This window comes from Gymnoscopelus microlampas (genome assembly GCF_963454915.1).
Source record: "Gymnoscopelus microlampas genome assembly, chromosome: 4".
Lineage (NCBI taxonomy): Eukaryota > Metazoa > Chordata > Actinopteri > Myctophiformes > Myctophidae > Gymnoscopelus > Gymnoscopelus microlampas.
Window position 1 is genome coordinate 6,617,814 of NC_139941.1, and position 26,630 is coordinate 6,644,443.

A 26,630-nucleotide genomic window follows, 5' to 3' on the forward strand; every position below is an offset into this window, starting at 1 on the left:
AAAATGTTATGGCCATGCTCACAGAAGTGTCATGCTCCTCCTCTACATCAAATCTCAGAAATATCCAATCTACAAGCTCATGTGAGTTTATGGACATTTTTTTTTTGCCTAATGCCTTAAATTGGAGAGGCAGTCAGTAGTAAGATGAACTATACCAAGAGATGCATTATGAGTGACATGATTATGAGATAGATGAAGAGTGGCAGTTTTTGATCGTGCTATAACAGTTGATGATCAAAAAATGCCACTCTTCACACGTGTGTGTGTGTGTGTGTGTGTGTGTGTGTGTGTGTGTGTGTGTGTGTGTGTGTGTGTGTGTGTGTGTGTGTGTGTGTGTGTGTGTGTGTGTGTGTGTGTGTGTGTGTGCGTGTGTGTGTGAGAGAGAGGTATGTCTGGCAAGGTTGCTGTCACACTAGCCTAATTTATGATGTCGCATGACGGTGCCATGCTTTGGAAATAGCACGTTGTGAGCTTGAAGGTCTGCTAATTTAGAGTGAGAGTGAGAGAGGAGGATGAGGGTGTAAGGGAGGAGAGCAGAGGGGGTGGAGAGAGAGAGAGAGAGAGAGAGAGAGAGAGAGAGAGAGAGAGAGGAGGATGATGAGAGGGGAAGGGGTGGGGTTGCTCTATGTGTCGTTATAAAAGCCTCAGAGCGGAGGTCCTGTTCAATCTGCTTCTGTCAGAGCAGCTTCACCGAACCTGGACCTTACCATACCTTATGCACCTTATGACTGAATCACACTACAAACAGGTAGGATCAGTACCTTATGCACCTGACTGAGTCACACTATACAATCAGGTAGCATCATTACCTTATGCACCTTATCACTGAGTCACACTACAATCAGGTAGCATTATTACCTTATGCACCTCATGACTGAATCACACTACAAACAGGAATATTCACTTCTGCACCTCATGAAAGAGTCACACTACAAACGGGTAGTAACATTCACTTATGCACCTTATGACTGACTTATGCACCTTACGACTGAGTCAGGCCACACTCACAGGTGTAGGAACAAACTTTATCGGGCAACGTTAATATTCATACATGCTTAAATAAATTGTGCAGAATGTGGAGCGGAAATAGCGATATGTCATGTGTACCAGCTTAAAGTAGTATTCATTAATAATATGTAATGTAGGTAGAACGATTTGAATCACTACAGTATATGAAGCAACATGTTTTCATGCTCGGTTACATAACACCCATCTATTAATAACACAGTCAAGTCAGGAGGTTAGTGTGAGAGAAGGTAGTGTAAAATCCTCAGTGTTCATTTAACTCGGACCGCTGAGGGTCCGTTTGGTTGCATTTGTACAAGTGGATAAATTAAAGCTATGTAACTTCCATGACCTAGCCCGGATTCGAACCCCTCACGTTGCTGAAATTTGAGGATTTCTTTTAGCTAATAGAGCCTCAACGATAAAAGATTACCCGCACACTGCCACTTGCATGGTACATGAAGGGTTAATTAAGCATTTATTAAATGACAACTTTAAGAGACAAAGTCCAGTTCTCATTGTCAGAGAGAGTGGAGGAATACAGAGCAAATGCCATGAATGCAAATGCAATTAATGCGAGTGACTTTATGTCTCTTAAATTTGTAATGTTATTGTTGTCTTCCTTGTAAATATTTTTTGGTAAATTCATATTTATTTTTGTATTTCTATGCATCATTGTAATTCTGTGTTCTCACTCAATGATGTATGCATATTCTTGAGGCGCTTATGTCATATTGAACAATGTCATTGACCACAGATTATCACCACAAGCTGTACCTCTTTGGACTAATCATTATGCTCAAACCTGATTGGTTGAATCCTGACCCAGAGGGGTGTACTGTATATAGCAACTCAAGATATTTGATTGAATCATGCCTGAGGAAGGTCGTGTGAGTTAATAATCCGCCATGTACCGTGCAAGTGGCACCGTTTCACCCACGCACCTGCTTTAGTTTGTTATTTCACTATGAGCTAAATTAATGTGTATTTTAAAATCAGCAGAGGACATGTGATTATGAACAAATACTAACAAATACTAAACAAAATGAAGGTGACATAACAGGCATCGTACTCTATACTGTAGCTCTTGAAAAAAAACTTTAGTCATTCATTAAGTTGATATGTGCACCGATGTCTACGCACCTATTAATTGATAACTATAGTTGTTTATTAAGTACCGTTGATTCGTATCACACTGTGCCTGGCAACAGGAGTTCTAAAACAGCTACACCTTTGGTGCAGTTAAAATAGCGTTAAAATAAGTTCTAGCTGTATATTGTGATAGAAATCATTGCTATAGTATAGAGTGTTTCAGTGACAAGGTATCCCTGTTGCTCCAGTTCTCCTTAATAAACACATTAAACAGAAAATGCATTATCAGATCAGGATAACAATTTATCCAATCAGGAGAGATATAACTCATTCAGGATACAGGATAAACAAGTGAAATTGGAAGTGGCGACACAAAGAAATGAGCAGACGGAATTGGAACTGGAACACTAAAAAATTGACTCTGATAAATGGGTACTCTCTCCTGATTGGCTGAAATGGCGAACCACCTGAACATGTACTTTTGTGTAGCGCTGTAGTATGATATGATAAGTGGAGCGTTAGTTTACGAAAAAACCCAAAAAGCTCAAATATGGACAAAGGCGGTTCCTGCCCGACAGCAATGACCTAGAACTTTAGCCTTTTCACAGACACGCGCACACGCACACGCGCACACACAGACACACACACACACACACACACACACACACACACACACACACACACACACACACACACACACACACACACACACACACACACACACACACAAAACTTTAGCTTTATCCCAAAAATCTCACTTAAGCCCCCACCTTTAATACACTGGAGTCTCATATGGCACTGGTGCAGAAAAGGGAAGGTCATTTTGTATTGTAAAGCCAAATGCCAGATGCCAGATCTAGCCACAAAGCATCCCTCATTGTGTGAAATGTTTAACCCTTGCATTGTGTTAGAAACCTGCTGACACTTTTGTCAAAAAAGTCTATGTCAAATTTGATCCGTGATTTAACTCAAAAGCCAAAATACTCAAAAAAGTATAAATGTCTTTTCTTTTTTTTCCCCCACCTCATAGCTGACTAGTTATGCATTCATATCCATGTAAATACTTTTTTTTTTTGTGTTAGGGTTAGGGTTTCATCTTTCAATATAGCTCGTTTTCAATTATAGAATTAACTCATTACATTTCCTATAATAAAGACAATGGATGATGACGTTATCTAGCTATAATAGATTAATATTAGAGCACACTTCCAAATATAAAATACTTGTTTTTTAACTTTAAAAATTGTTAATATTGTGATAATTGTGATAATATTGTTAATATTGTGATAGTAATCATAGCTATAGTATAGAGGCATTCCTGTTGCTCCAGTTCTCTTTAATGAAAAAATTAAACAGAAAATGCATTTTCATATCAGGATAACAATGTATCCAATCAGGAGAGATATAACTCATTCAGGATACAGGATATTGTTACTTTTCAGGATTCAAATTTTAAAATAGCAAAAGTAGCAGATCTACAAGCTCGAAACCCATCGCTTTGCACCGCAATTCAAGCTTGTAGATCTGCTACTTTTGATGCTTTCGTTTGACGCTGTAGTATGATCAAGTGGGGCGTTATTTTACAAAAAAACACAAAAAGCTAAAATATGGACAAAGGCGGTTTCTGCCCGACAGCAATGATATAGATAGACCTTTAGCCTTTTCACACACACACACACACACACACACGCACACGCGCGCACACACACACACACACACACACACACACACACACACACACACACACACACACACACACACACACACACACACACACACACACACACACACACACACACACACACACACACACACACACACACAAAAAGAACCTTTTGCTTTAACCCCAAAATCTCACTTAAACCTTTAATACACTGGAGTTTCATATGGCACTGGTGCAGAAAAGGGAAGGTCATTTTGTATTGTAAAGCAAAATGCCAGGCGCCAGACCTAGCCACAAAGCATCCCTCATTGTGTGAAATGTTTCAAGATGATCTTAAGGGAACCTGTCCTTCATTGGACAGTCGAGAGAGACCAGCACACAACACACACAACACACACATCCATGGTCATGATTAATGTGTGAACCCAGGGCTTTGGGTCTGTGCCTACTGCCTACAGAATGTGTCTCTAACTCGTTGAGCCACCATCCTTTATTCTATTCACTGTTACGTAAGGCGTTAGCGTTACTGTCTTTGTTATCATGTTTACTAGACTGTAAGTTATGCTCCGTCGCGCGACAAAGAGTATAAATCTGGCTTAACCACAGATATATACAAATATACAGTGGGCTATATAGCTTATGTTTATGTCACTGTGCAATGTGGCCTGACTTAGGTTTTGCATTTACCAAACGTTATGATTCTATGGTTGTTTCCATCCTATTCTATGCAGCAGGAGTGTGGGGCTTTGAGGACCGTAGAACTATTCAGATAAGAGCTCTGGGGTGCTTTCTCTGGGTGCACATTATAAGTAGGCTGCACTACTAAGTTGGCTATTGAAGGTGACACAGGATGGGAAAGCTGCCCGACAAGGCCGAGTAGTGAAATGATTAGACTGTGGAATCGCCTGGAACTGCCAGAAGAGAGGCTTACTAAAAGTATATTTAATTGGAACAGAGCACACAATAATTTGTGGATAAGAGAGGTTTCTTAAATGTTCTCACTCTGATCTAAATATATATCTTACGAATAACTTACAGAGTAATGTAAATATGATCAAACAGAAATAGGCTCTATGCACAACCACCCTATTGGCAAGACATTAGGCCTTCCTTACTTCCTTCACAGGAACTGTTACCAATACCAATGATACTGATTAAGGCTCTGTTCATTTGGATCCATTTGATCCACCTGTGAATGAAGTAAAGGAAGAGCCTAGGATCAATGGAGGGTGGACATTTGGAAAAAAAAGCAAACTGAATTCACTGAGGTGCTTCTTTTCTTTTTAACAACGTGCATTGCAGTGATAATGTCCATTAATGTCACTACTCACATGTCTTGTCATTGACTGCCATCTGTACTTTTGTCTTCCGTAGGAAATCTGCTGCAGTTCCTCGTCTGTTGTACAGCGTCGTCCCCCCAGTCCACGCACAGTAAGAAACCCTCATTTAAAAACAAAATATATTTCTGTCATTTGTGCTCTCATGCCTAGTTACCTGTAGACCAAGTTGTCTAAACAAAACGAGTCTGGAAATGTTACAGCAGTGGTTCTCAAACTTTTTTCACGTCAAGGACCCCCCAAATGAATATAGCTATTTAGCTGCAGACCACCCCCCCCCCCCCCCCCCCCCATCTGAAAATATTTTGTGCCAGGGACTCCCATACAAGTTTTGTGTCGTTAAAATGTCCTTAAAATATTCCAAATTGTTCACACTTTTTTAAAAATTTAAATAGCCGATGCATAGGGTTAAAGTGGTTGAACTGAATTTGGTACTATATCAACATATTTTGTTCGGGAGCCCCTGGAACCCCCCGCCCGAGGACCCCTGAGGTTCCCCGGACCCCACTTGTGTTGGAGTGGGGTCTGTGTGGCTTTGTGACTTAAAGGACAACTTTGGTTTTTTACAACCAATGTTTATGTTTTAGATTGTAATTAAAGTAAATAAAAGATGAGTGTTAAAAATTTTAAATGTACTGCTTTCTATAGTTTTAGCAATTTTCACAATCTTTTTAACAGTGTTTTCACAGTGGGCGGGGGCATTCTGTCCAGTGGCTAAATTTGTATTTTTTTAACACATTAACCCGGCGTTTTCTTTATTATTATTTACAGTAGCTCTTCTAGCCCCCAATAACTCACATCTGGCCATCTCAGACAGCCGGACCTTTTTTATTGTGTAAAAAAGGCATATTTAGCCACCGGACAGAATGCCCCCGCCCACTGTAAAAAATATCGCAAAAAATGCTAAAACTATAGAAAGCAGTAAATGAAAAAAAAAATACACTCATCATTTATTTACTTTAATTACAAGCTAAAATATAAACCTTGGTTGTAAAAAACCAAAGTTGTCCTTTAAGCAGCAGGTAGATGTGATTCGAGTAAAAAAAACAACAACATACATTTGTAATCATTTTTTTTCCTCCCGTGACAGGATCTCCAGGAACTGCAGCCACTGATGGCGAACCCCACTCTAGCTCTGTCCTCTGACAACAAGAAGCCCCAGGGAGAGCATCCGGATGCAGGGCAGCAGCAGCAGCAGCAGGTGTCTGGGCCCAGCAGGCTGCAGAGGGACAGGGCTCGCCTCCTCAAGGGAGTCTCCTACTTCGCCGGAGACATGCCGGTGTTCGCCAAATGGATGGAAAGTAAGAAGATTTGACCGAGAATAGAATGGGTTCCGTTTCGCAACAGAGGGGAACCCAGGGCTGACCCCATAATCAATAGGCTCTATGCGCAGCAGCCATATTATCACTTCCTTCACAGGTGTTACCAATGATACTAATGAAGGCTCTGTTCCATTTAGTCTAGCACAGTGGTTTCCACGACCCCCATAGCTCTGAGAGTGTACAAATGGAACCAAATGGACCCCCATTTGGTTCCATTTGTACACTCTCAGAGTTACACACTTGTAAGGGGCCATTTGGAAGCCCATGAGGGTCCCTGGACCCCAACTGTAGACCCACTGGTGTAGCAGAGTGTTTCCAGTGAGCCAACATGCACAATATCAGCACCCTGACTCTGTTTGACCAGAATGGAACAGAGCCTTCATTAGTATCATTGGTAACACCTGTGAATGTCTTCATAATATGGCTGCTGTGAATAGAGCCTATGGCCGCCATGACAGATCTTTAACACACTATGGCTGCTGTTCTCAGACATTTTACGGTTTCAATGTTTTTGTTTTGTCTGCACATTGTCTGAACGTGTGGAACTCGTCTCCCTCCCAGAACAGTGCATCCTGTTGCAGATCCTGGACTGGGTCCTGCGCGGCGCGGCCCAGGTGATGTTCGTCAACAACCCCCTGAGCGGGCTGGTCATATTCGGCGGTCTCGTCCTGCAGAACTACTGGTGGGCGCTCAACGGTTTTGTGGGCACGCTGTTCGCCACGCTCGGAGCCCTCCTGCTGTGTCAGAGCAGGTTAGAGCACACACCAGAGTCATCACCAACACAGACCACACATGAGCCGTGTTTTGACTGATATTTTTGTATGCAACATGTGTTGGATTCATGTTAGTTTTTTCAGACATTTAACCACTTAAACCCTCAATACTTTGTAAACTTGATCTTTGCTCTGTACTTGGTCTGCTCCTCGTGCTGCGAGGCGTTGTGAGCTTGTATATCTGCTATTTACGGCTAATCAGAATAGGGACGCTCGGGTTGAGGTGGTTAAAAACTCTCGATGACCCCCTAGGGGTCCCGGACTCCCTGTTGAAGACCCCTGTATTAAATGATCGGTTTTAAATCGATTAGTTCGACTAACGGTTGCACCCCATGAATCTCCTTGCCTCAGGGGGGCGATAGCGGCCGGTCTGTATGGATACAACGGCATCCTGGTGGGTTTGCTGATGGCGGTCTTCTCCAACGCTGGAGACTGGTACTGGTGGCTGCTGCTGCCCAACGCCTTCATGTCCTTGATGTGGTGAGTTACACTCACTCTGTGTGTGTGTGTGTGTGTGTGTGTGTGTGTGTGTGTGTGTGTGTGTGTGTGTGTGTGTGTGTGTGTTCTGAGTGCCCCATCCAGATTCCTCATTGACACTAGTGAGTGGTTTTGATATCAAATACCCAGCAGAAAGTGACATTTCCTGCTCAGCACAGAGTATCATGTGATAGAAAATGACAATCAAATCGCATGAACACACAGCGCTTTCTAGATCTAACGTGGCTGGTCTCAGGCCTGCCTTTTTCTCACAGGTATAGTTTATAAGAGGGTCCAGATAGCAATCAGCCCGGACCTCTATGAATCACCTCTCGTCTGACACAGGAACAGTCAAACTATGCCGATTATGTGTTCCAGTTTTAAAGGCGCTGCGTCACTATCGTGGCAGCTCATCTCTTACTGTATGTAAGCACGTAACACACAGCCAGGTTATCTCCACGTTTCATAAGTACAGTACACTTCCTCCTTCACTAGTGACCTGGGTTACATGCTCCTTTAGTGGGGCAAGACGTGCAGAAAGTTGACATGTTCATAGTTGCACTTTAGTGTCTCACAGACCAATTTGTACACAATGGGGAGGCAGAGTTAATTTGTGGCAGCACATTTTTATTTAGTTTCAGTCATAGTCTTTTGAATAAAATTCCAATTTAATTTTAGTCACATTTTAGTCATCTGAAATGTTTTACTTTTAGTCTTGTTTCAGTCGACTGTATGTGAAATGAAATGCACAGTTGATTTAAACAACAACATTATATTTTGGTAGGCCTCGATGGCATCGTAATGGCTGATTTAATATGCTTAGGGACAGGTCGATTTTTAAAGAAGGGTACCCAGGGGCGCCGATATTTATAAGCTCTACCGGGTGCCCAACAAGGCACACATGCACGCGCGCGCGTGCATGTGTGTCAAACATTTTGCTGGTTTTGGCCGGATAATTTACTTTTTTGGGGGGGGTTTGTAACTTTATTTCGGTTAATTCGGTTGTTCAGTGGCGATCTGATTTTGAAAAAATAAAAAAAACTTTTTTTTTCTTCAAAAAAAGGTCACACTTTTACATGTAAACGAACGTAAACAAAGTTGATTCAGACAATATAGAGCATCACCAAACCCAGGACTGTTTTTTTTTTTAATAAAAAATGTTAACTTCCTGTTGATTTAGCTATTTTTATTAGGAAGAAAACCCAGACTGGATCCGCGGATCTGGATCCAGATCTTCAAATAGTAAAATGAACAGGAAGTTGTCATTTTTATTAAAAAAAAAAACAGTAATGGTTTTGGTGATGTTCTATATTGTCTGAATCAGCTTTGTTTGTGTAAGTTTATGTGCTAAAGAGTGACTTTGAGAGCTGTTTCATTGTACAATGTACGTCAATGAGGACGAGCAATTATGTTTGATTTCTTGTCCACCTTTGGAGTTACATCATGGCAAGGTAACTACACAACCCAAACCTCTACCAAAGTGGTCTTGACCTTTAAAACTTTCCTTCCATTTGGGGAACAACAGCACCATCACCATCCATAGTCTCTAATGTCGTCATAGCCAGTGCAGTGCACGTTTGATTACCTCATTAACAAATGATATGACCTGCCTGGTGAAACATGTTCAACAACTCTTATTAACTTGTAGTGTGGTGAAGTAAGTATGTACATTTTATTTGTATAACACTTCTCACAGAGATAACTCACAGTGCTATATCAAGTGCCATACAACAGAAATAAAAACACAGCATGAAACATTCAAATGATTAAAAACAACAAAAACACACACACAAAATCTAAGACATTCCACAACTGGTTCTTAAAAATGAGGCCGCAGATCTCAAGACCTGTGGAGTGGCATTCCATACCTTTTTGTTTTTGACATTTTTTCGACCTTTTTTCGAACTTCCGTTTTCAGCTATAAGTGCTGCCCACAGAGGAGCTGTGAGGGGGGAGCAGTTAGGGATTACAGTAAGTGTCTTGCTCAGGGACATTTTGACACTTAAGCCCTATTTACAAAAAATGAAAATAGAAGATCTACAAGCTCATAACGCATCACAGTGAGCTTGTAGAGCTGCCATCTTCACTATTATTTTTATTGTATTGTATACATTTCTGGGGAAAAAAAGGAAATTCTTGTAAAGTGTCTACGTTTAAATACAGCATGCTTTGATATTAAAAAGAAAATGTACTTTTGAATACTTTCATTTGTGGTTGAGTAATGTTTCACCAGGAGTATTTATACTTTGACTCAAGTACTGGGGTTGAGTACTTTGGTCCACCACTGCCAGTAGAGCCTCATTTTGAAGCATATAGTGATGTCCAATTGTCCAGGACCCTTTATTTGGGCTGTATTCTTGACAAATACCTGACAGGTGAAAGCATGGCTACAAAGGTAATCAAAAGAGTTAACCAGAGAACCAGATTTATGGGCAGAGTTTCCTCTTTTATCAGCAAGGATGCCCTCAGAACCCTTTCAGGGGCTCTGAACCAGCCCCTCTTTGACTTTGCGTGCACCTCTTGGTACTCCAACATCTCGATGTCACTGAAGACTAGCTTCAGCTTCAAACCTCCCAAAACAAACTGATTCGGCTACTTCTCGGACTGGGGCCCATGACCCACCTTTCTCCCACCCATTTTGCCAGCCTAGGCTGGCTCAGGGTAAAAGACAGGACTAAACGACTAAAAATGGGATTGGTCTTCAAAATTGTAAAGTAAATTTGCCCGATATGCCCCCTATTCCCGCATATCTGAGTAAATACCTCCAAAAAGTTAGCGACACCCACAGTCACAAAACTAGGGGGAGCGTTAACAACGATCTGGTACCACCCACACATTAGACAAACATGGGCAAATTCTCCTTCTACAGCACTGCCACCCAGGTTTGGAATAGTGTAACCCCATCCTCAAAAAGTGCAGTACGCTGGACTCATTCAAAACAGCCCTGAAAATTCACCTTTCAGGAGGCCAAAAAAGGAGGTATACAATTTTTCCCGTTAAACAGACGACCCCCCCCCCCCCCTTTTTTGTACATATAGCTTTATTATTATTTTTTCCCCTGATTTTTTATTTTTTGTTTGTACATAGTGCTAACTTTTTCTGTATTTTTGTATTGATATTTGAACTGTGGTGCCACTATATATGACCATGAATTGAATACCAAGGACCTCATTGGAAACAAGACCGCAAGGACTTTTTTGAACGGACCTTTTAGACAAAGTATTTTAAATGTAACTGTGCTGTTTTACATTTTTGCCTAATAAAATATTCAACCAATCAATCAATCAATGACCTGCTACAACAATATCATGTGCCCAGCAGGACCCTAAGGTCAGCTGTCCAGAGTCTATTGGTCATTCCTCGTACCAGGTCGGGCGGCCATAGTTGAATGGTTAGAGAGCCCGCCTGGGAAGCCTAAGGTTCAAAGTGTCCCTGAACAAGACACTTAACCCCTAACTGTTTCCTCTGTGGATATTTTTAGAGCCACTTACAAACATTACTGTTTAAACAAGCATTTGTGGAATGTCTTAGATTTTTTGTTTTTTTTGTTGTTTTTAAGCTGGAGGAGGCGGAGTTCCCCCGTGGGACGAAAAAAGGTCAACAACTAAAATGTATGGAATGCCCTTCCACAGGTCTTGAGAGCTTTAGCCTCTGGACATTTTTGAGTGGTGCCAACCACTCCTATACATGACTTTGTCCGTGTGTGTGTCCGTCCGTGTGTCCGTCCGTATGTGTGTCCGTCCGTATGTTTGAACACGAACTCAGCATGACCTCAACAGCTGCGGCTGATTGCAACACAAAGATGCAACCAGTTACACTAATTATACACAAACAGGAGTGCAACACACACACGCGCGCGCACACGCACACACACACACACACACACACACACACACACACACACACACACACACACACACACACTTTTGAGTAAAAATACTTAAACTGAGAAAAAATACTTAAACTGAGTGAAAATACTTAAAATGAGTAAAAATACGTAAAAGATGTTAAAATTAGTAAAAACACGTAAAAGTCACGATAGGCACCAGTCTCTTCACACTGGGTGTGATTTTAATAACCACTTGTGGAATGTCTTAGATTTGTTTGTGTGTGTTTTTGTTGTTTTTAATCATTCGAATGTTTCATGCTGTGTTTTTATTTCTGTTGTATGTCAAGCACTTTGTGAGTTCTCTCTGTGAGAAGTGTATACTGTACAAATATAATGTACTTACTTACTTACTTCACCACACCACACGTTCATAAGAGTTGTTGAACATGTTTCACCAGGCAGGTCATGTCATTTGTTATTGAGGTAATCAAACGTGCACTGCACTGGCTATGACGACATTAGAGACTATGGATGATGATGGTGCTGTTGTTCCCCAAATGGAACAGCCTAGCCTGCTCTTAAACTAACAGTGTCTGCCTCCTGGACCAAACCTCGAAGATGGTTTCAACAGGAGAGCAGCCTGGTAGTTGAAAGTTCTCTCTAGGTTGAGATTGTATGGGATTTATTTGATCTTGTCATTGATTCTAAATAGACCAAGTTGTTACTTGATTTGAATTCTTTGTATCCTTTGAAACAGAGAAGGGTCATTGACCACTGCTGTACTAAAAAGGTATATAAAAAACAGACTATTTTATCAATTCAAAATTGCATGACCCTCCCTTGGATTCAAAGTCAAATTAGCTGACCCTCCCTTGGACTAAAATTAGAAAGGCATGACTCTCCCCTATTTTCCTCCAGGGACCCCCTTCTGTAAATTTCGACTGGTCCCTTAGCTGTGTGAAGAAAATCGGCTATAGATCGTCTATTTTTGGAGCGTGACCAGCCACACGCATGCCAAGCATAAAATCAGCGTCATAACGGGTTGTGAGCGTGTAGATCGATATTTTGTAGACCCTGGCTGCTTTTGTCTCTCGCAAAATCTGGTAACTATAGAGCACAATGTCCCACAGACACATGTATTGTGTGTCCCACAGATGCACAAAGTTTGGGAAAACTGCTAACACGTGTTTGTACGCCCATGTCCCACAGACAGGTGTAGACCATGTTGGTAAGCTGCAAACGCATGTACACATTTACATCCCTACATAATTGTACATGGCCCTATGGCCCTATGATGGACACGTGCACACAAGCTGCCGGCGGGGCCTTGAGCCTGCTCACAGCCAAGGCCCTTCAAACTCTTGTCCCACACAGAGACACGTGCATGCAAACTGTTTGTAAACTGTATACGCATGCGTTCTGTACGTATGCCTACAGTACATACCCATGTCCCACAGACATGTGCACACATACTGTAGCGCTGCAGGGCCAACTCGTGCTCATTGTGTAGTGGTACAAGAAAACATGTACAGTACACTATGTTAAGTACAAACGTACTTGACTGTAAATATCTTCTCTGAACAGCAGTCATAAATGTTTATGACTGACGTATATGTGTCTGCCGGATGCCTGGGGTATTACTGCAGGCTATGCCCGACTAGTGTGAGTAGTACGGGTGCACCTCAGGGCACCACAGTGCTGTCACCCTTCCTGTTCGCCTCCTTTTACACCTCCGACCCCCCGCTTCCAACTCGGAATTCGTGTCACCACCGAGTTCAAATTTTCCGCTGCATTACTGGGGGGACAACATGTACAAACACGACGCCACACAGCAACGTGAGACGTGTGTGGGTGATGGCAGATAATAAGCGCAAAGAAGGGACTGTCCGCACACCTTCTACAAGCCAACGACGCGTTGTGGGCTTGTCGATCTGCTACGTTTCAGGCTTAAAGGAGTAGTTCACCCAAAAAATCACTTAATTTCTATCAATTACACACTCCATGAAGCATTGAATTTGTGGCGATTTTGTTTTTTTTGTCGCATTCCTGAACCAATAATTTGGCTCCTTTGAGTCTCCTACCGGATACATTAGCATCTTTCCGCCAGTCATAAAATATTGGATCTGGAATGAGACAAAAACGAATTCCATGAATTCAAGGCTTCTTTTTTTGGGGGGTAAACTACTCCTTTAATGTTAAAAATGTGTAAGTGATTTTATTCTTAATTCAAATTGCTGTCCTAAAATGTTGATGTACTAACAAGTATAGTAATACAAATGCGTGTGTGTGTGTGTGTGTGTGTGTGTGTGTGTGTGTGTGTGTGTGTGTGTGTGTGTGTGTGTGTGTGTGTGTGTGTGTGTGTGTGTGTGTGTGTGTGTGTGTGTGTATCAGTCCTATAGTGTCCAGTGCGATCGCCTCCATCAACAGTCGCTGGGACCTGCCGGTGTTCACGCTGCCGTTCAACATCCTGGTGTGCGTGCACATGGTGGCCACGGGACACTTCAACCACCACTTCCCTCAGGTCCTCATCCAGCCGCGTGACGAGCTGCCCAACATCACCTGGTCTGAGATCGACCTGGCCAAGGTTAGAGAAAGAGACTACAGTATATGCTATGCTTGGTGCCATTTTGCACTCTGTGTATGCACTATGCCAAGGGTTCCCTGTGAGCTTGTAGATCGGCTATTTTCACAATGCTTGCCTCTTTCTTACGTAATATTTTGCCAATTTGGTATCGAAAAAGGTCTTCATGTGCAGATACCCTGTATACACTTATGGTTTGTTTACTGTTGAGTGAGAAAACAATGTTGCACATTAAGCTAATCATCTGGGGACACCCCAAAATGATTTGAGGATTCCCCATTAGGGGTCCCGACCCCCAGTTTGGGAACGTGTGTGTGTGTGTGTGTGTGTGTGTGTGTGTGTGTGTGTGTGTGTGTGTGTGTGTGTGTGTGTGTGTGTGTGTGTGTGTGTGTGTGTGTGTGTGTGTGTGTGTGTGTGTGTGTGTGTGTGCTCTACTGTGAAAATAGCTGATCTACACGCTGAGATGCGTTGTGAGCTTATAGAATTATTTTTATAGAATGTTAAAGTGGCTTGCCCAACACTGCATGTGTGTATTTAGATGGCTGGCCAGGTTGCATTCTGTACTTGAAAAGCATATCTGTCAACACATCTGTGTCATTTCAAAGCCAGATCAGACACACTCCCACAACATGAGAGAGAGTCAGGGTTCAATGACTGGTTGTGGCTTCATGACATGTCAGGGGTGGGTGTGTCACACTATGTTTTGAAACTGGAAGATGAAGAAGTTCAATCTGACCGGGAACTGTCAAGTTGCATAACTACTGTACTTCACTGTGCAAATATTGTTGTTTTGCGGCCATAGCTGAATGTGTAAAGAGGTCATCGAAAGTTCACCGATTTGCCTCCTGGCCCACCCAGCATACATGTCAAAGTGTCCATGACCATAATGGGTCAAAGAAGTACCTCCACTGTACTTAACTTAAATATTTAACTTTAATTGTCGTCACCTTCTTAAACTAATGGCCTAAGTATTTTCTTCAGAAAAAAAATTACTGATCCAAAACCATGATATTTCTTAATCATTTCACACACATTTATAACAAATTATGACCATGAAGATAGAAATAACACTGCCTGTCAGTTACGTAACATAACAGATTTAAATAGGATTAAACCTGACTTAGGCCAAATGATTTACTCCAGACCAAAACATGTGACATGAAAAAAAATGTCTATTTTGGCCTACTGTAGTCACACTAGGGAGATAGGCCAACAGCATGGGGAACAGCATGATCCTTTTCAATTAGGAGATAAGCAATTTTTACCAGAGGTGGCCCATGTCATGAGGAGCTGACTTAGGCAAAAAATATAATTTTCCTCAAAAAATTACTTAAGAAGGTGACGTTGTAGGCCTATAATACAAGTTAATGGGGCTCGGATCATGCAGAAACCTTGCTCAGACAGCAAGAGATTTGAGCATAAGTGCATGTCTCATGGATTAAAGCAAGGGATAATTGACGGGTAGCCGGTCATTATTGATGAATAAATCCCGACAGGGTGATTGGGCACCGACACGTAGTGGAGGTGCCGAATCACTAACTAACCTCTCTGTGTGTAATGTCTGTTAGCTTTTCAGGTCCATTCCTGTGGGCGTGGGTCAGGTGTATGGCTGTGACAACCCCTGGACGGGAGGGATCTTCATCATCTCACTGCTCATCAGCTCCCCCATCACCTGTGTCCACGCTGTTCTGGGATCCACCGTGGGAATGGTCTCAGGTGAGCTACAGGACACACAGGAAAGCTACCACATCGTTAGCCTGGCAAACCGCCGCGGTCGCGTGAATTCACAGGTCTGCATAGGACGCATGATAATGTGAATTTATGCGACCGGGATGGTTTACCAGGCTACCACAGCTGTCAGGCGCTGTCCTTAAAAAGTATTATCCAGAGCTTGTGACCAAAATTAAATTGGATCCGTTGGAACACAGGTTATGTTTTTCCATTTCCTGAAAAGTTAAGGTTTCTGCCTGACACCGAACATAAGGAATTAAGAATATAAAATGATGTAAAAATCATTAATCAATAGATGTTAGCTTAAATATTTCAAGGATTCAAAAATGTTATTGTCATTATGCTGATTTATAAGACAAGACAAGAAAATTGTGACGGGAAAACAATGGCATAGCACTAATAAGTTGCTGTGATATTTAACATTATACACAACTCTGACTGTGATTTAAAAGTTTGAGTGTGTCGGAGCATCTGCTATAATGCCTAAACAAATTGTACATTGTGTTAAAGGCTTGGCCCTGGCGGCTCCGTTTGGAGACATCTACTTTGGCCTGTGGGGATACAACTGTGTGCTGGCCTGCATCGCTATCGGTGGAATGTTCTACGCTCTCACCTGGCAGGTGCACCTGCTAGCCATCACCTGTGGTGAGTGCATACTTTTGCTCATATACTACTGAAACGCCAGTGGGGAGGAATGATTTGGCTTAACGACTAAATTGGGGAGAAAAAGGGGGTAAAACATAATAATTGGCTACTCTTAATCAAATCAAAACAAAACAAAATACACCTTCCCTGTTTGTACACACACAGACCAGAAATCTTGCATAGTCGACCTTTAAAGCTCTATATTATGATATCATTGCAGTACAATGTTGTTTCAGTAACGGTACTGTCCCTGTCTCTCCAGACTCCAGCTCATTAGTAAACAGAAAATACAGTACATATTCAGGTTGGGACACCAATATTATCCAGTCAGAAGAGAGAATCCAATGAAGATAATATATCACTTTCAATTTCACCTTTTTATTCAGAATATTAATTGATTTGATTGATTGAGTTCTCGCTCTTGATTGGATGAGATCGGTATCTGAAAATGTATTTTTTGTTTAGGCAGGAGGACCCCTGTTACTGAACAAGCTCTCTATACATCGATTAACCTTTACAGACTTATTTTAGCACTTTATTGTGCTGCCTTTTTTTAATATATATTTTGAATATCTGTCTTCTCTCTTAGCGTTTTTCTGTGCATACCTGGGATCAGCCATTGCCAACATTATGACTGCAGTAAGTACAACATCCTATCCTATCCCCACACTGCTCTTGTATCAACCAGAGCCCGACCCATGCCAGCCCATTTGAGTTCATTTAACTAACGAGTAACAAATAATAATACAAAAAATACTACTAATACAAACTAAAAGTACAGTATGTATATAATGTAAAACTGCTCTTGTAACTTTCTTCTCCTATCCCTGATTTGAACCCGGTTTCCTGCGCAAGTGCTGACACTTTTTACCATTGAGCTAATAGAGCCTGCCTACTTGATCAGGGGATACATTTAATTGAATCACAATTCATGTCAGATCCTGTGTCTAGGTGACACATGACCTTTGACACGATCTAAATGTCTCAATAGAAGAGCAGGGAGACCAAATACAACCACCCCAATTATATACGTTATATTGTATTAACATAATAACATAAATAAAAAGGTGACATAGTGCCGCTTTAAAATTTGAAATTAATATTTAACTTTAAATAACAAACAAAAAAACATTAGATTTGATTGAACCACTTAAAGCCCTATTCAAAAATATGCGCCTATGACCATGGCCAAAATAGGGACGCTCGGTTGAATTTGGTACAAAATCGGGACACACTGGCTGCATAATTGCCGATGCCGATATCGTCAAATATTGACCAATACTGTATATCGGCCAAACCGATAAATCGGTCTAGCTCTATCAACCATGACGCATCACAAAACATGTCAATAATTGTTTTCTTTTTGTCTTTCAGTTTGGACTCCCCGCTTGCACCTGGCCGTTCTGCCTGTCCGCTCTCACCTTCCTCCAAGTCACCACAGAGTGCAAGAAGATCTTCAAGCTGCCCCTGGCCAAGGTCAACTACCCGGAGAAGAACCTGGCCTGGTACTGGAAGCACAAGAAGGAGCAGAAACGGGAAAAGCTGGAGAAGGAGGAGCAGGAGAAGGCTCTGGAATTGGAGGTGCAACTGAACGACGAGGAGGAGACGCGACTGGACGAGAAGGAGCAGCTGAAGCTGGAGATCGAGCGGATGCAGGAGGAGAGGAGGAGCGGCATGTCGTCCCCCGACGAAGGGGTGATGCTCAGCATGGAGACGGAGGAGGAGGAGCGCGAGTCGGGAACGACGCACATAGGAAACCTCACGACAGAGAGTGAAACCACAGACGGAGAATGCACGGACGTGTACGTCTCCGAAAATGCCTGATTGTTGGCATTATTAAGCACTTTAAACCCCAAAGGACAATTCTACAAATGCCTTCTGAATCAGCCCATTCGGATGCTATCAATGCATTGAATAGGAGATTATCACGTTTTATCAGACCATCGAATGGGCGAGTAGGCGACATACTGACCTACCCGCGATTTATCAGACCATTCATTGGGTGTTATCAAGACATACTGACCTACCGACGGAGTTTCGGACCATGACGGAGGCGCGCAAAAAGTTCCTCAACGTCGCAACGTGGCTCCAGTTCGCTTGAGCCTACTCGGCGCCGTTCGAGTTATGTACCGATCGTAAATCATGTTGTGGGGACTGCTCTGCCTCCGAGTAGGTCAGTAGCTCCTGATTACGCCCAATGAATGGTCTGATAAAACGTGATAATCTCCCATTCGATGCATTTATAGCATTCAAAGCCGGTGTCTAAATCAGTAGTTCTCACACTTTCAAGATTTTTCAAAATTATTCAAAAATAGCGGATGTACAAGCTCGCAGCGCGGCACTAAGTGACGTGCTGTGAGCTTGTGGGTAAATCTGCTATTTTTTAATAGCCAACGCAAAAATCTAAAATGACACAGATGCTTTCATGGGTTAAGCGCTTTAAACAACCGGTGTCGCTATATTCTGGTGCATTTTTTTTGTTGCAGGTGATAAGTTTCCAAAAAGTTTCAATACATTTCTTATGTTTTTTACGAAAGAAAAAAAAAAGAAAAAAAAAGAAATGATAAATTCAACATTTGTCAAAAATGTACATATTTTTTTTATTCAAAATTATAAATAATAGGAGCTTTTTTTGGCAATTGTTGTAGGATGAAGTAACACAGGGATATGAAGTATATACAAAACCCCTACAGGGCTTAAGGCATTCCTCACACACACACACACACACACACACACACACACGTGTTAATATGTACAGTACAGTAGGACGTAATGAATGTGTAGAACACGTTCAGTGTAATATGTATAGTATGTCTACATGCCTCGGGTCCATGCACTCATAATTATGTTCTCTAGCGCTTTCATTCCATGCTTTATTTGTTTTTTTGTATGACTGTTTACTATTATGTATAAATAATAAATGTATTTATTTTTAATAAAGTTTAAAACATGAAGTTCCTTCTGATGCCTGTTTGTCCACTTAAGCTCTATTGAAAGTTGATGTAAAAAGATGGCGTAAGAAGATCCACAGCGGATCGGCTTTATTATTCTGTGGGGAAATTGCCGCGCCTCCTAATGTACATACATGTACAGTGTGCCCCATTGCTCCATGCATGTATGTCTATTGAAGCAGGTCTTTCCACAATTAATAAGTGGTCTGCTTACGCGTCAGCAGTCAAAGCCGTATGGATTCACTACAAAAACATCCTCATGGCATAAGAGGCTCTATGCACAGCAGCCATATTATCACTTCCTTCACAGGTGTTACCAATGATACTAATGAAGGCTCTGTTCCATTTAGTCTAGCACAGTGGTTTCCACGACCCCCATAACTCTGAGGGTGTACAAATGGAACCAAATGGACCCGGGTCCATTTGGTTCCATTTGTACACTCTCAGAGTTACACACCTGTAAGGGGCCATTTGGAAGCCCATGAGGGTCCCTGGACCCCAACTGTAGACCCACTGGTGTAGCAGAGTGTTTCCAGTGAGCCAACATGCACAATACCAGCACCCTGACTCTGTTTGTTTGACCAGAATGGAACAGAGCCTTCATTAGTGTCATTGGTAACACCTGTGAATGTCTTCATAATATGGCTGCTGTGAATAGAGCCTGGTGACGATGACACCCGAAAGATTGTCAAAACGAGGCATCGGCGCTCTCACACAATGAAGTGGTTGGAGACTGCGTTCTTAGGCCCATGCATTTGCACTCGACTGTTCGTCATAGCCCTGGGGGCAGGGACCTACTGTACAAAGTCTTAATCCTGTCCTGTTACCAGGGTATATCCTCAAAGTCAATCATTAAGTAGTTATGGACATGAGGCACGCAGCCTTTAAAGCATTGACTGTAAAATAAGGATAACTTAAAGGAGTGGTTCACCCGAAAAAAAAAGTACATTTTTTTGTTTTTGACGCATTCCTGAGCCAATAATTTGAACGGCGGAAAGACGCTAATGTCTCCAGTAGGAGACTCCACCGGTACTGTCAGTATAGAAAATAAGTCATATTTTATTAAAGAACTACTCCTTTAAGTAATGGAAAGTATCATGAATGAAGGACGCATTTTTACAGTGCTGTCCGATTTTGAGCCCTTGCACTCACACTCAAGGCCTTTTAGACTAGCATTTGTCCTGACCAGTTGAAATGTACACTTAAGTTTTTGAACATTTTGCATTGTGCTCTTGAGAGGCTGACCTTTCCATAGTATTGTATAAGGCCTGAGGCCAATTAAAAAAATGTTTTATAAATCCTTTTTGAATTTTTGAAAAAAATATAAAAACATTTTTTTTAACGATTTTTCAAAAATAGCAGATCTACAAGCTCATAGCGCGGCACTCGGTGCCGCGCTATGAGCTTGTATATCTGCTATTTTTGAATAGCCAAAGAAATCTAAAATTACACAGATGCGTTCCAGGTCTCAATGGGTTAATACCACACCTTCAGGTTCAGCTTCTGTTTGGAACTGATTGTCACATAACTGTGTAGTTCGTGGAAAAAGACAAGCCTTTGGCGTTGCATTCTTAAGAGAGAAGCATGTCTGAAGTATGTGTAATGCATGTTATAGGTGACATAACATATCATGTTATGTCACCTATATTATGTGCCTACACAATGCAATTTGTAGGCATTATGTCGCATTATGTCGGTCTTTAGCTTTATTGTATTCTGTTTATCTAGCTTGCCTTTGTTTCTCTTTCTTTCTTTGATTGTTTAACTCCTGTTCAATGAAGGGCGAGGGGAAACAGTTGTGGGTGTGAGAGTGGCCCCACATTCCGAACAAAAAACAACCCTCCCAACCCTGTATGTGTCTCACGGTTTAGAACATCACTACATACCAGTGGTGGAAAAAGTACTAAAATTCAATAAGTAAAAGTACCAATACTGCAATATATAAATACTCCAAGTAAAAGTCCAGAATTAAAAATTTACTTGAGCAAAAGTAGAAAGGTATTGGCATCACAATGTATTTAAAGTACCAAAATTAAAAGTACTCAAATATTTGAAAATAGCAGATCTACAAGCTCACAACGCGTCGTGATGTGACACGTTGTGAGCTTGTAGATGGACTATTTTCAAATAGCCTATGTATAAAATAGGGTTAATGGCTGTTAACCATAGTGGTTAATGTATGTTTCATAATATAATAATTTATATCTGAAAAGTAACTAGTAACTAAAGTGTTCAAATACATGTAGTGGAGTAAAAGTACAATATTTGGATCCAAGATGTATTGGAGTAGAAGTAAAAGTATTGGAAATTGGAAATACTCAAGTAAAGTACAAATACCTCAAAATTGCACTTAAGTACAGTTCAAACCCCCCCCCCCCCCCCCCCCCCGCGTCCCTGCTCACATAATAGATTCAGGAGGAGCAGATCAAAGATCAACTATGCATGAACACCTGTAAATCAGCCATACTTTCACCATGCAACCAGCCTGGGTCCTGCTGACAGCCGAGTGCATCAGTGGATGTGAAGCTCCCTCCATTCAAGACATAATATGATAGATATTTATGTGTAAAAAATATATATATTTTGGTATCTCTCTCTCTCTCTTCCCCTTGCACCCCCTGCCCCCATGGAAATAACAAAAACAATGGAGCTTGCACAAAAACACATTTCACCCACTGTTTTACACCTGTAAACCTGTGATGTGACAATAAAGTGGATTCTGATATGTCTTGGGCAACGTCCATCATATATTATATTATACTGCACTGTACGATGGACGTTGTGTCAGCTTGAAGCTCACGCAATCATCAAAGATCACAGTCATCCCAACCTCAGACTGTTTCAGATGAAGATGCAGCATGGAAAGTACATGGCTCCGCAGCCATAAGGCCACTGGCAGTAGATTACCCAAAAAAGCTTATTCTCCCAGACAATCGGGTGTATAAACAATCTGGCCAGAGACAAGGAACACAAAATAAGCTTGGAAAATACTAATAACTCCTCGACAACCCTCTCTTGTACTGTACCTGTACAATCCCAAACTATGGAATGAACTCCCCATTGTAATAGGCTCTGTGCACAGCAGCCATATTGGAAAGAAATTGGGCCTCTTCTTACTTGGGCCTCTTCTTACTTCCTTCACAGGTGTTACCAATGATACTAATGAAGGCTCTGTTCCATTCTGGTCAGGATGATGGTATCGTGCATGTTGGCTCACTAGAAACACTCCATTTTGGTTAAAAAATGTCCCCTTATGGTGGGTGTGTAACTCTGAGAGTGTACAAATGGAACCAAATGGACCCGTAAGGGTCCACTTGGTTCCATTTGTACACTCTCAGAGTTATGGGGGTCCTTGAAAATAAGACAACCACTATGCCACACTAAATGGAACAGAGCCTTAATTAGTATCATTGGTAACACCTGTAAAGGAAGTAAGGCAGGGGCCCAATTCATTCCCAATATGGCTGCTGTGCATAGAGCCTATTAGAACTCACTCCCAATCTCCTGCCGTAATCTGAAGACTCACCTCTTCAGACTCCACCTCAACCCGTCGCACTTGCCCTAGCCTTGACGACCTTGCAGGATTATGCAAATGCTAAAATGTAACTTAGATAGCATGTTACAGTATGTAGACAGATGCCAGGTCAGGGTATAGTTTCAACGTAGGCTGATGATAGGTTCTTGGTCTACGTACGTATTAGTTATTATTAGATTATTGGTTTACTTATGTATTACTTTATTATTAGATTACTATTTCTATGCATTTGATGTATCATGATGTATCATCTTGTGTCCTTGCTTACTGTAAATCGCTCTGGATTAAGAGCGTCTGCTAAATGCCTAAACTGTAAACTATAAACTCTACACAAGAAGTAACAATACAGAACGCCTTGAACTCCTTGAAGTGGGCACGCTGCCACTCCTGCCCACATAAAGAGTGCTACAGTACAGTGGTGGTACGGTGCATTTAGAACCTGTGCTCGTCATGGCTCACGGCATGGCATGCAGCCTTTCCAGAACGGTACGGACTTTCAACAGACTAAATAGGTCAACAGGGCTAAAACATGTGGAGCACAGTACAGTACAACCTCAGTATGACACAGTCATCACAGAAACCTACACATCTCTCCAGAACACTCCGTACATTCACACATGATGTCACTGGAAGGTGGGATGTCACGGCAGGTATTGGACCACGAGCAGTGGTGGAAGAAGTACTCAGATATTTTACATAAGTAAAAGTAGCAATACCACAATATAAAAATACTCTAAAAGTAAAAGGCCTGTGTTCAAAATGTTACTTGAGTAAAGGTACAAAAGTATTGGCATCAAAATATACTTAAAGGTCCAAAAGTAAAAGTACCAAAATGTTTGAAAATAGCCGATCTACAAGCTCACAACGCGTTGCGACGCGTTGTGAGCTTGTAGATCGCCTATTTTCAAATAGCCTATGTATAAAATAGGGCTAAAGGGGTTAATGCATGTTGTAGAATGTAATAATTTATATCTGCAAAGTAACTAGTAACTAGAGTTTTAAATGATTGTAGCGGAGTAAAAGTACACTATTTGCCTCTGAGATGTAGTGGAGTAGAAGTAAAAGTACAGATAATTGGAAATACTCCGGTAAAGTAAAAGTACCTCAAAATTGTACTTAAGTACAGTACTTGAGTAAATGTACTTAGTTACTTTACACCACTGACCACAAGCCACAACCATATTCTCGTGCTGTTTACGTACAATTTAAGCACTACTTGGTTAACTGCCCCTGTACTATTAGAACTCAATACATCAAGTCATGGTACCAGATCTCAAGATACAGTAAGGTTATGCTGAAGGTGCCTGATAACTAGTGCTAAGCAGTGAGATACAGCCTTCAGTGTGTATGCTCCATATTATGCATGATGGAACAAATGTCAAGAAAAGTTGAAGTTAGATGTCCTTGTTTCTTTTGCTATTTTTAAAAGAGTTTTACTGGAAGAAGGCATATGCACCTGCTTGGTGTAATATTTGGTTTGAAACCTCTATATTTGATCATATTTATGCGTACCTTGTTGTCTATGCCATGTCTGTAAAATCATCGTTGTAAATGTCCTTTTGTACACAGGGCGGCATTGAAAAAGAGACCCTGGTCTCAATGGATTACGTCAGTGTCCCTGAGACGCTTAACCCCTAACACAGGGGTCTTCAACAGGGGGTCCGGGACCCCTAGGGGGTCCTCAGAGTTACTACAGGGGGTCCGCCAAATCTTTGTGCCATAGGATATTTTTTTTTACATTAACCACTTGAACCCTAGCATCCCTTTTATGAGGAAAACTTTATCCAAAAATAGCAGATCTACAAGCTCACAACGCCTCGCGCTGCGAGGCGTTGTGAGCTTGTAGATCTGCTATTTTTGCCAAAGAGGTATAGGTGTAGAGGGAAAAAAAGAGCAGACCTAATTTAAAGGAAAAAAAGTTATATAGAGGGGGTCCCTTTTTCATCTCTCTCTCAGCTAGGGGGTCCCTGGCCTGAAAACGTTGAAGACCCCTGCCCTAACAGCTTCCCCTCGAACGCTCAACATGACCATCTGAGCAGCGATCAGCTGGCCGAAACTGAACCCCCCCTACCCCCCGGGACTAACAAAGGTCTCCCTTTCCCTTTCATCTTGACTGGTTGTTATGTATAACAATGACTCTGCGAGAGATGGTGAGAAAGATTGGTTAGAAACTTGTTCAAGGGTATTGAAAAAGAAAAGAAGGGGGCGATACAGGTTGGAAGAGAGAGATTTGCGAGATTGAAAACAGATAGGATTAGAATGTGTAGTGAAGCAGATGATTACATAATATTAGCCCTCATCGGATGCTGACCTATACAGTTAGCACGTAGCACCCAACAGACCTTATCTAAGCCTCCGACACGTTTCTAGTTGGCTACACCGTCACGGCCAATGGCAACACAAAGCAGGTGATGTATGCATGAGGGTGGAATCCGATAACAAACAACGCGTTAACCTACAATAGCACCCATGCCGCGCTCTCTGTACGCACAGGATCGAGAATGCAGTGAGCTGTTACAGAAACTGGAAAACAAATAGCCCAGTTGTTTTCGATGAGAACAATTGTCTTTGTTCAACACGTCATGTAAGGCCAGTGTGTCCAAGGAGCAAAGACATTTATCCCGCTTTCCACTACATAGGGGAACCCTGAAGAGACTGTATCAATCAATCAATCAAACAATCATTTTATTATTCCGAGGTGAAATTGCTTTAGGAGCAGATAGAGCAGAAACAGTACACCAGCGACACACAAAAAGTGAAAATGTCAAAATCCCGACCGATTGCTCCGATCCCGATTTTGAGCGCTTTGAGAGCTCTAGACCACTGATTACCGATAGGCCTACTTTGATCGATATTTTGTCAAAAGGGGAAAGTCTATTATAATCAATTAGAACTTAGAATTAAGATTTGATTAAAGAAAGAAACCTCCCCCCCAGCTAATTTAATACAATTTAGATCTGCTATTTTGAAAAAGTTTTTGGACAACTTTTGAGAAGGTTTGAAAACGTTGCCCAAAATAGGGACGCTAGGTTAAAAATGGTAAAAACAATCATACTGCTGACACCGATCGTCGTCAATAAGCCAAATACCGGTCTGGTTGTAAACTAAATGAGAAAATGTTTAATAACAATTACAAAAAGCATTAAAATAGCAACAGGATAATTAAGAGCATTCGCTGACACAGGATTCATTTCCTGATCGAATAAAGTACATCTCTAGCCTGATTATCAGACTGAAGCTACGGGTCAATGGTCTGGAACCAGGCTAGTACATCTCATGAGAGTTGTCCTGAGGGGAAGTTTAGAACAGGTTTTTAAAAACCGATGTCCTCAAAAAGGATACACCACTGATAGGAAAATTGGGTCAAGTGATGACATCGGCATCGTCTGGTCCTCACGTTAACGTCACAAACAGTTAATAGGCTTTATAGCCAGCAGACATATATAAGGAAGCTATACCTTCTTTACAGGTGTTACCAATTATACTAATGAAGGCTCTGTTCCATTCTGGTCAAACAGAGTCAGGGTGCTGCTATGTTGGCTCACTGGAAACACTCTGCTACACTAGTGGGTCTCACATGGTGAGGGACGGAGAATAAGTGACCCACATAATTGAGGGTTAAACTATATACATCTATCTATACATGGATGGAATCTGTGTGTGTGTGTGTGTGTGTGTGTGTGTGTGTG

General features: G+C 41.6%; 1 protein-coding gene across 5 annotated transcripts; it reads left to right on the plus strand.

Annotated features, from left to right (window-relative positions):
• The first annotated feature begins 646 nt into the window (after positions 1-646).
• On the plus strand, positions 647-19,414 carry slc14a2 (solute carrier family 14 member 2). 5 transcript variants are annotated; one of them, XM_084056259.1, is made up of 10 exons: positions 647-748; positions 5,135-5,191; positions 6,188-6,398; positions 6,981-7,170; positions 7,544-7,672; positions 13,890-14,082; positions 15,648-15,795; positions 16,321-16,455; positions 17,045-17,094; positions 17,830-19,414. In XM_084056259.1, exons 1-10 carry the CDS (start codon positions 716-718, stop codon positions 18,277-18,279), a joined length of 1,596 nt encoding a protein of 531 aa, XP_083912385.1. In that variant the 5' UTR covers positions 647-715; the 3' UTR covers positions 18,280-19,414. The 5 variants fall into 5 exon arrangements, with proteins under 5 accessions (XP_083912385.1, XP_083912386.1, XP_083912387.1 ...); XM_084056260.1 differs by having other exon boundaries at positions 6,197-6,398; XM_084056261.1 differs by having other exon boundaries at positions 6,251-6,398.
• The last annotated feature ends 7,216 nt before the right edge of the window (positions 19,415-26,630 follow it).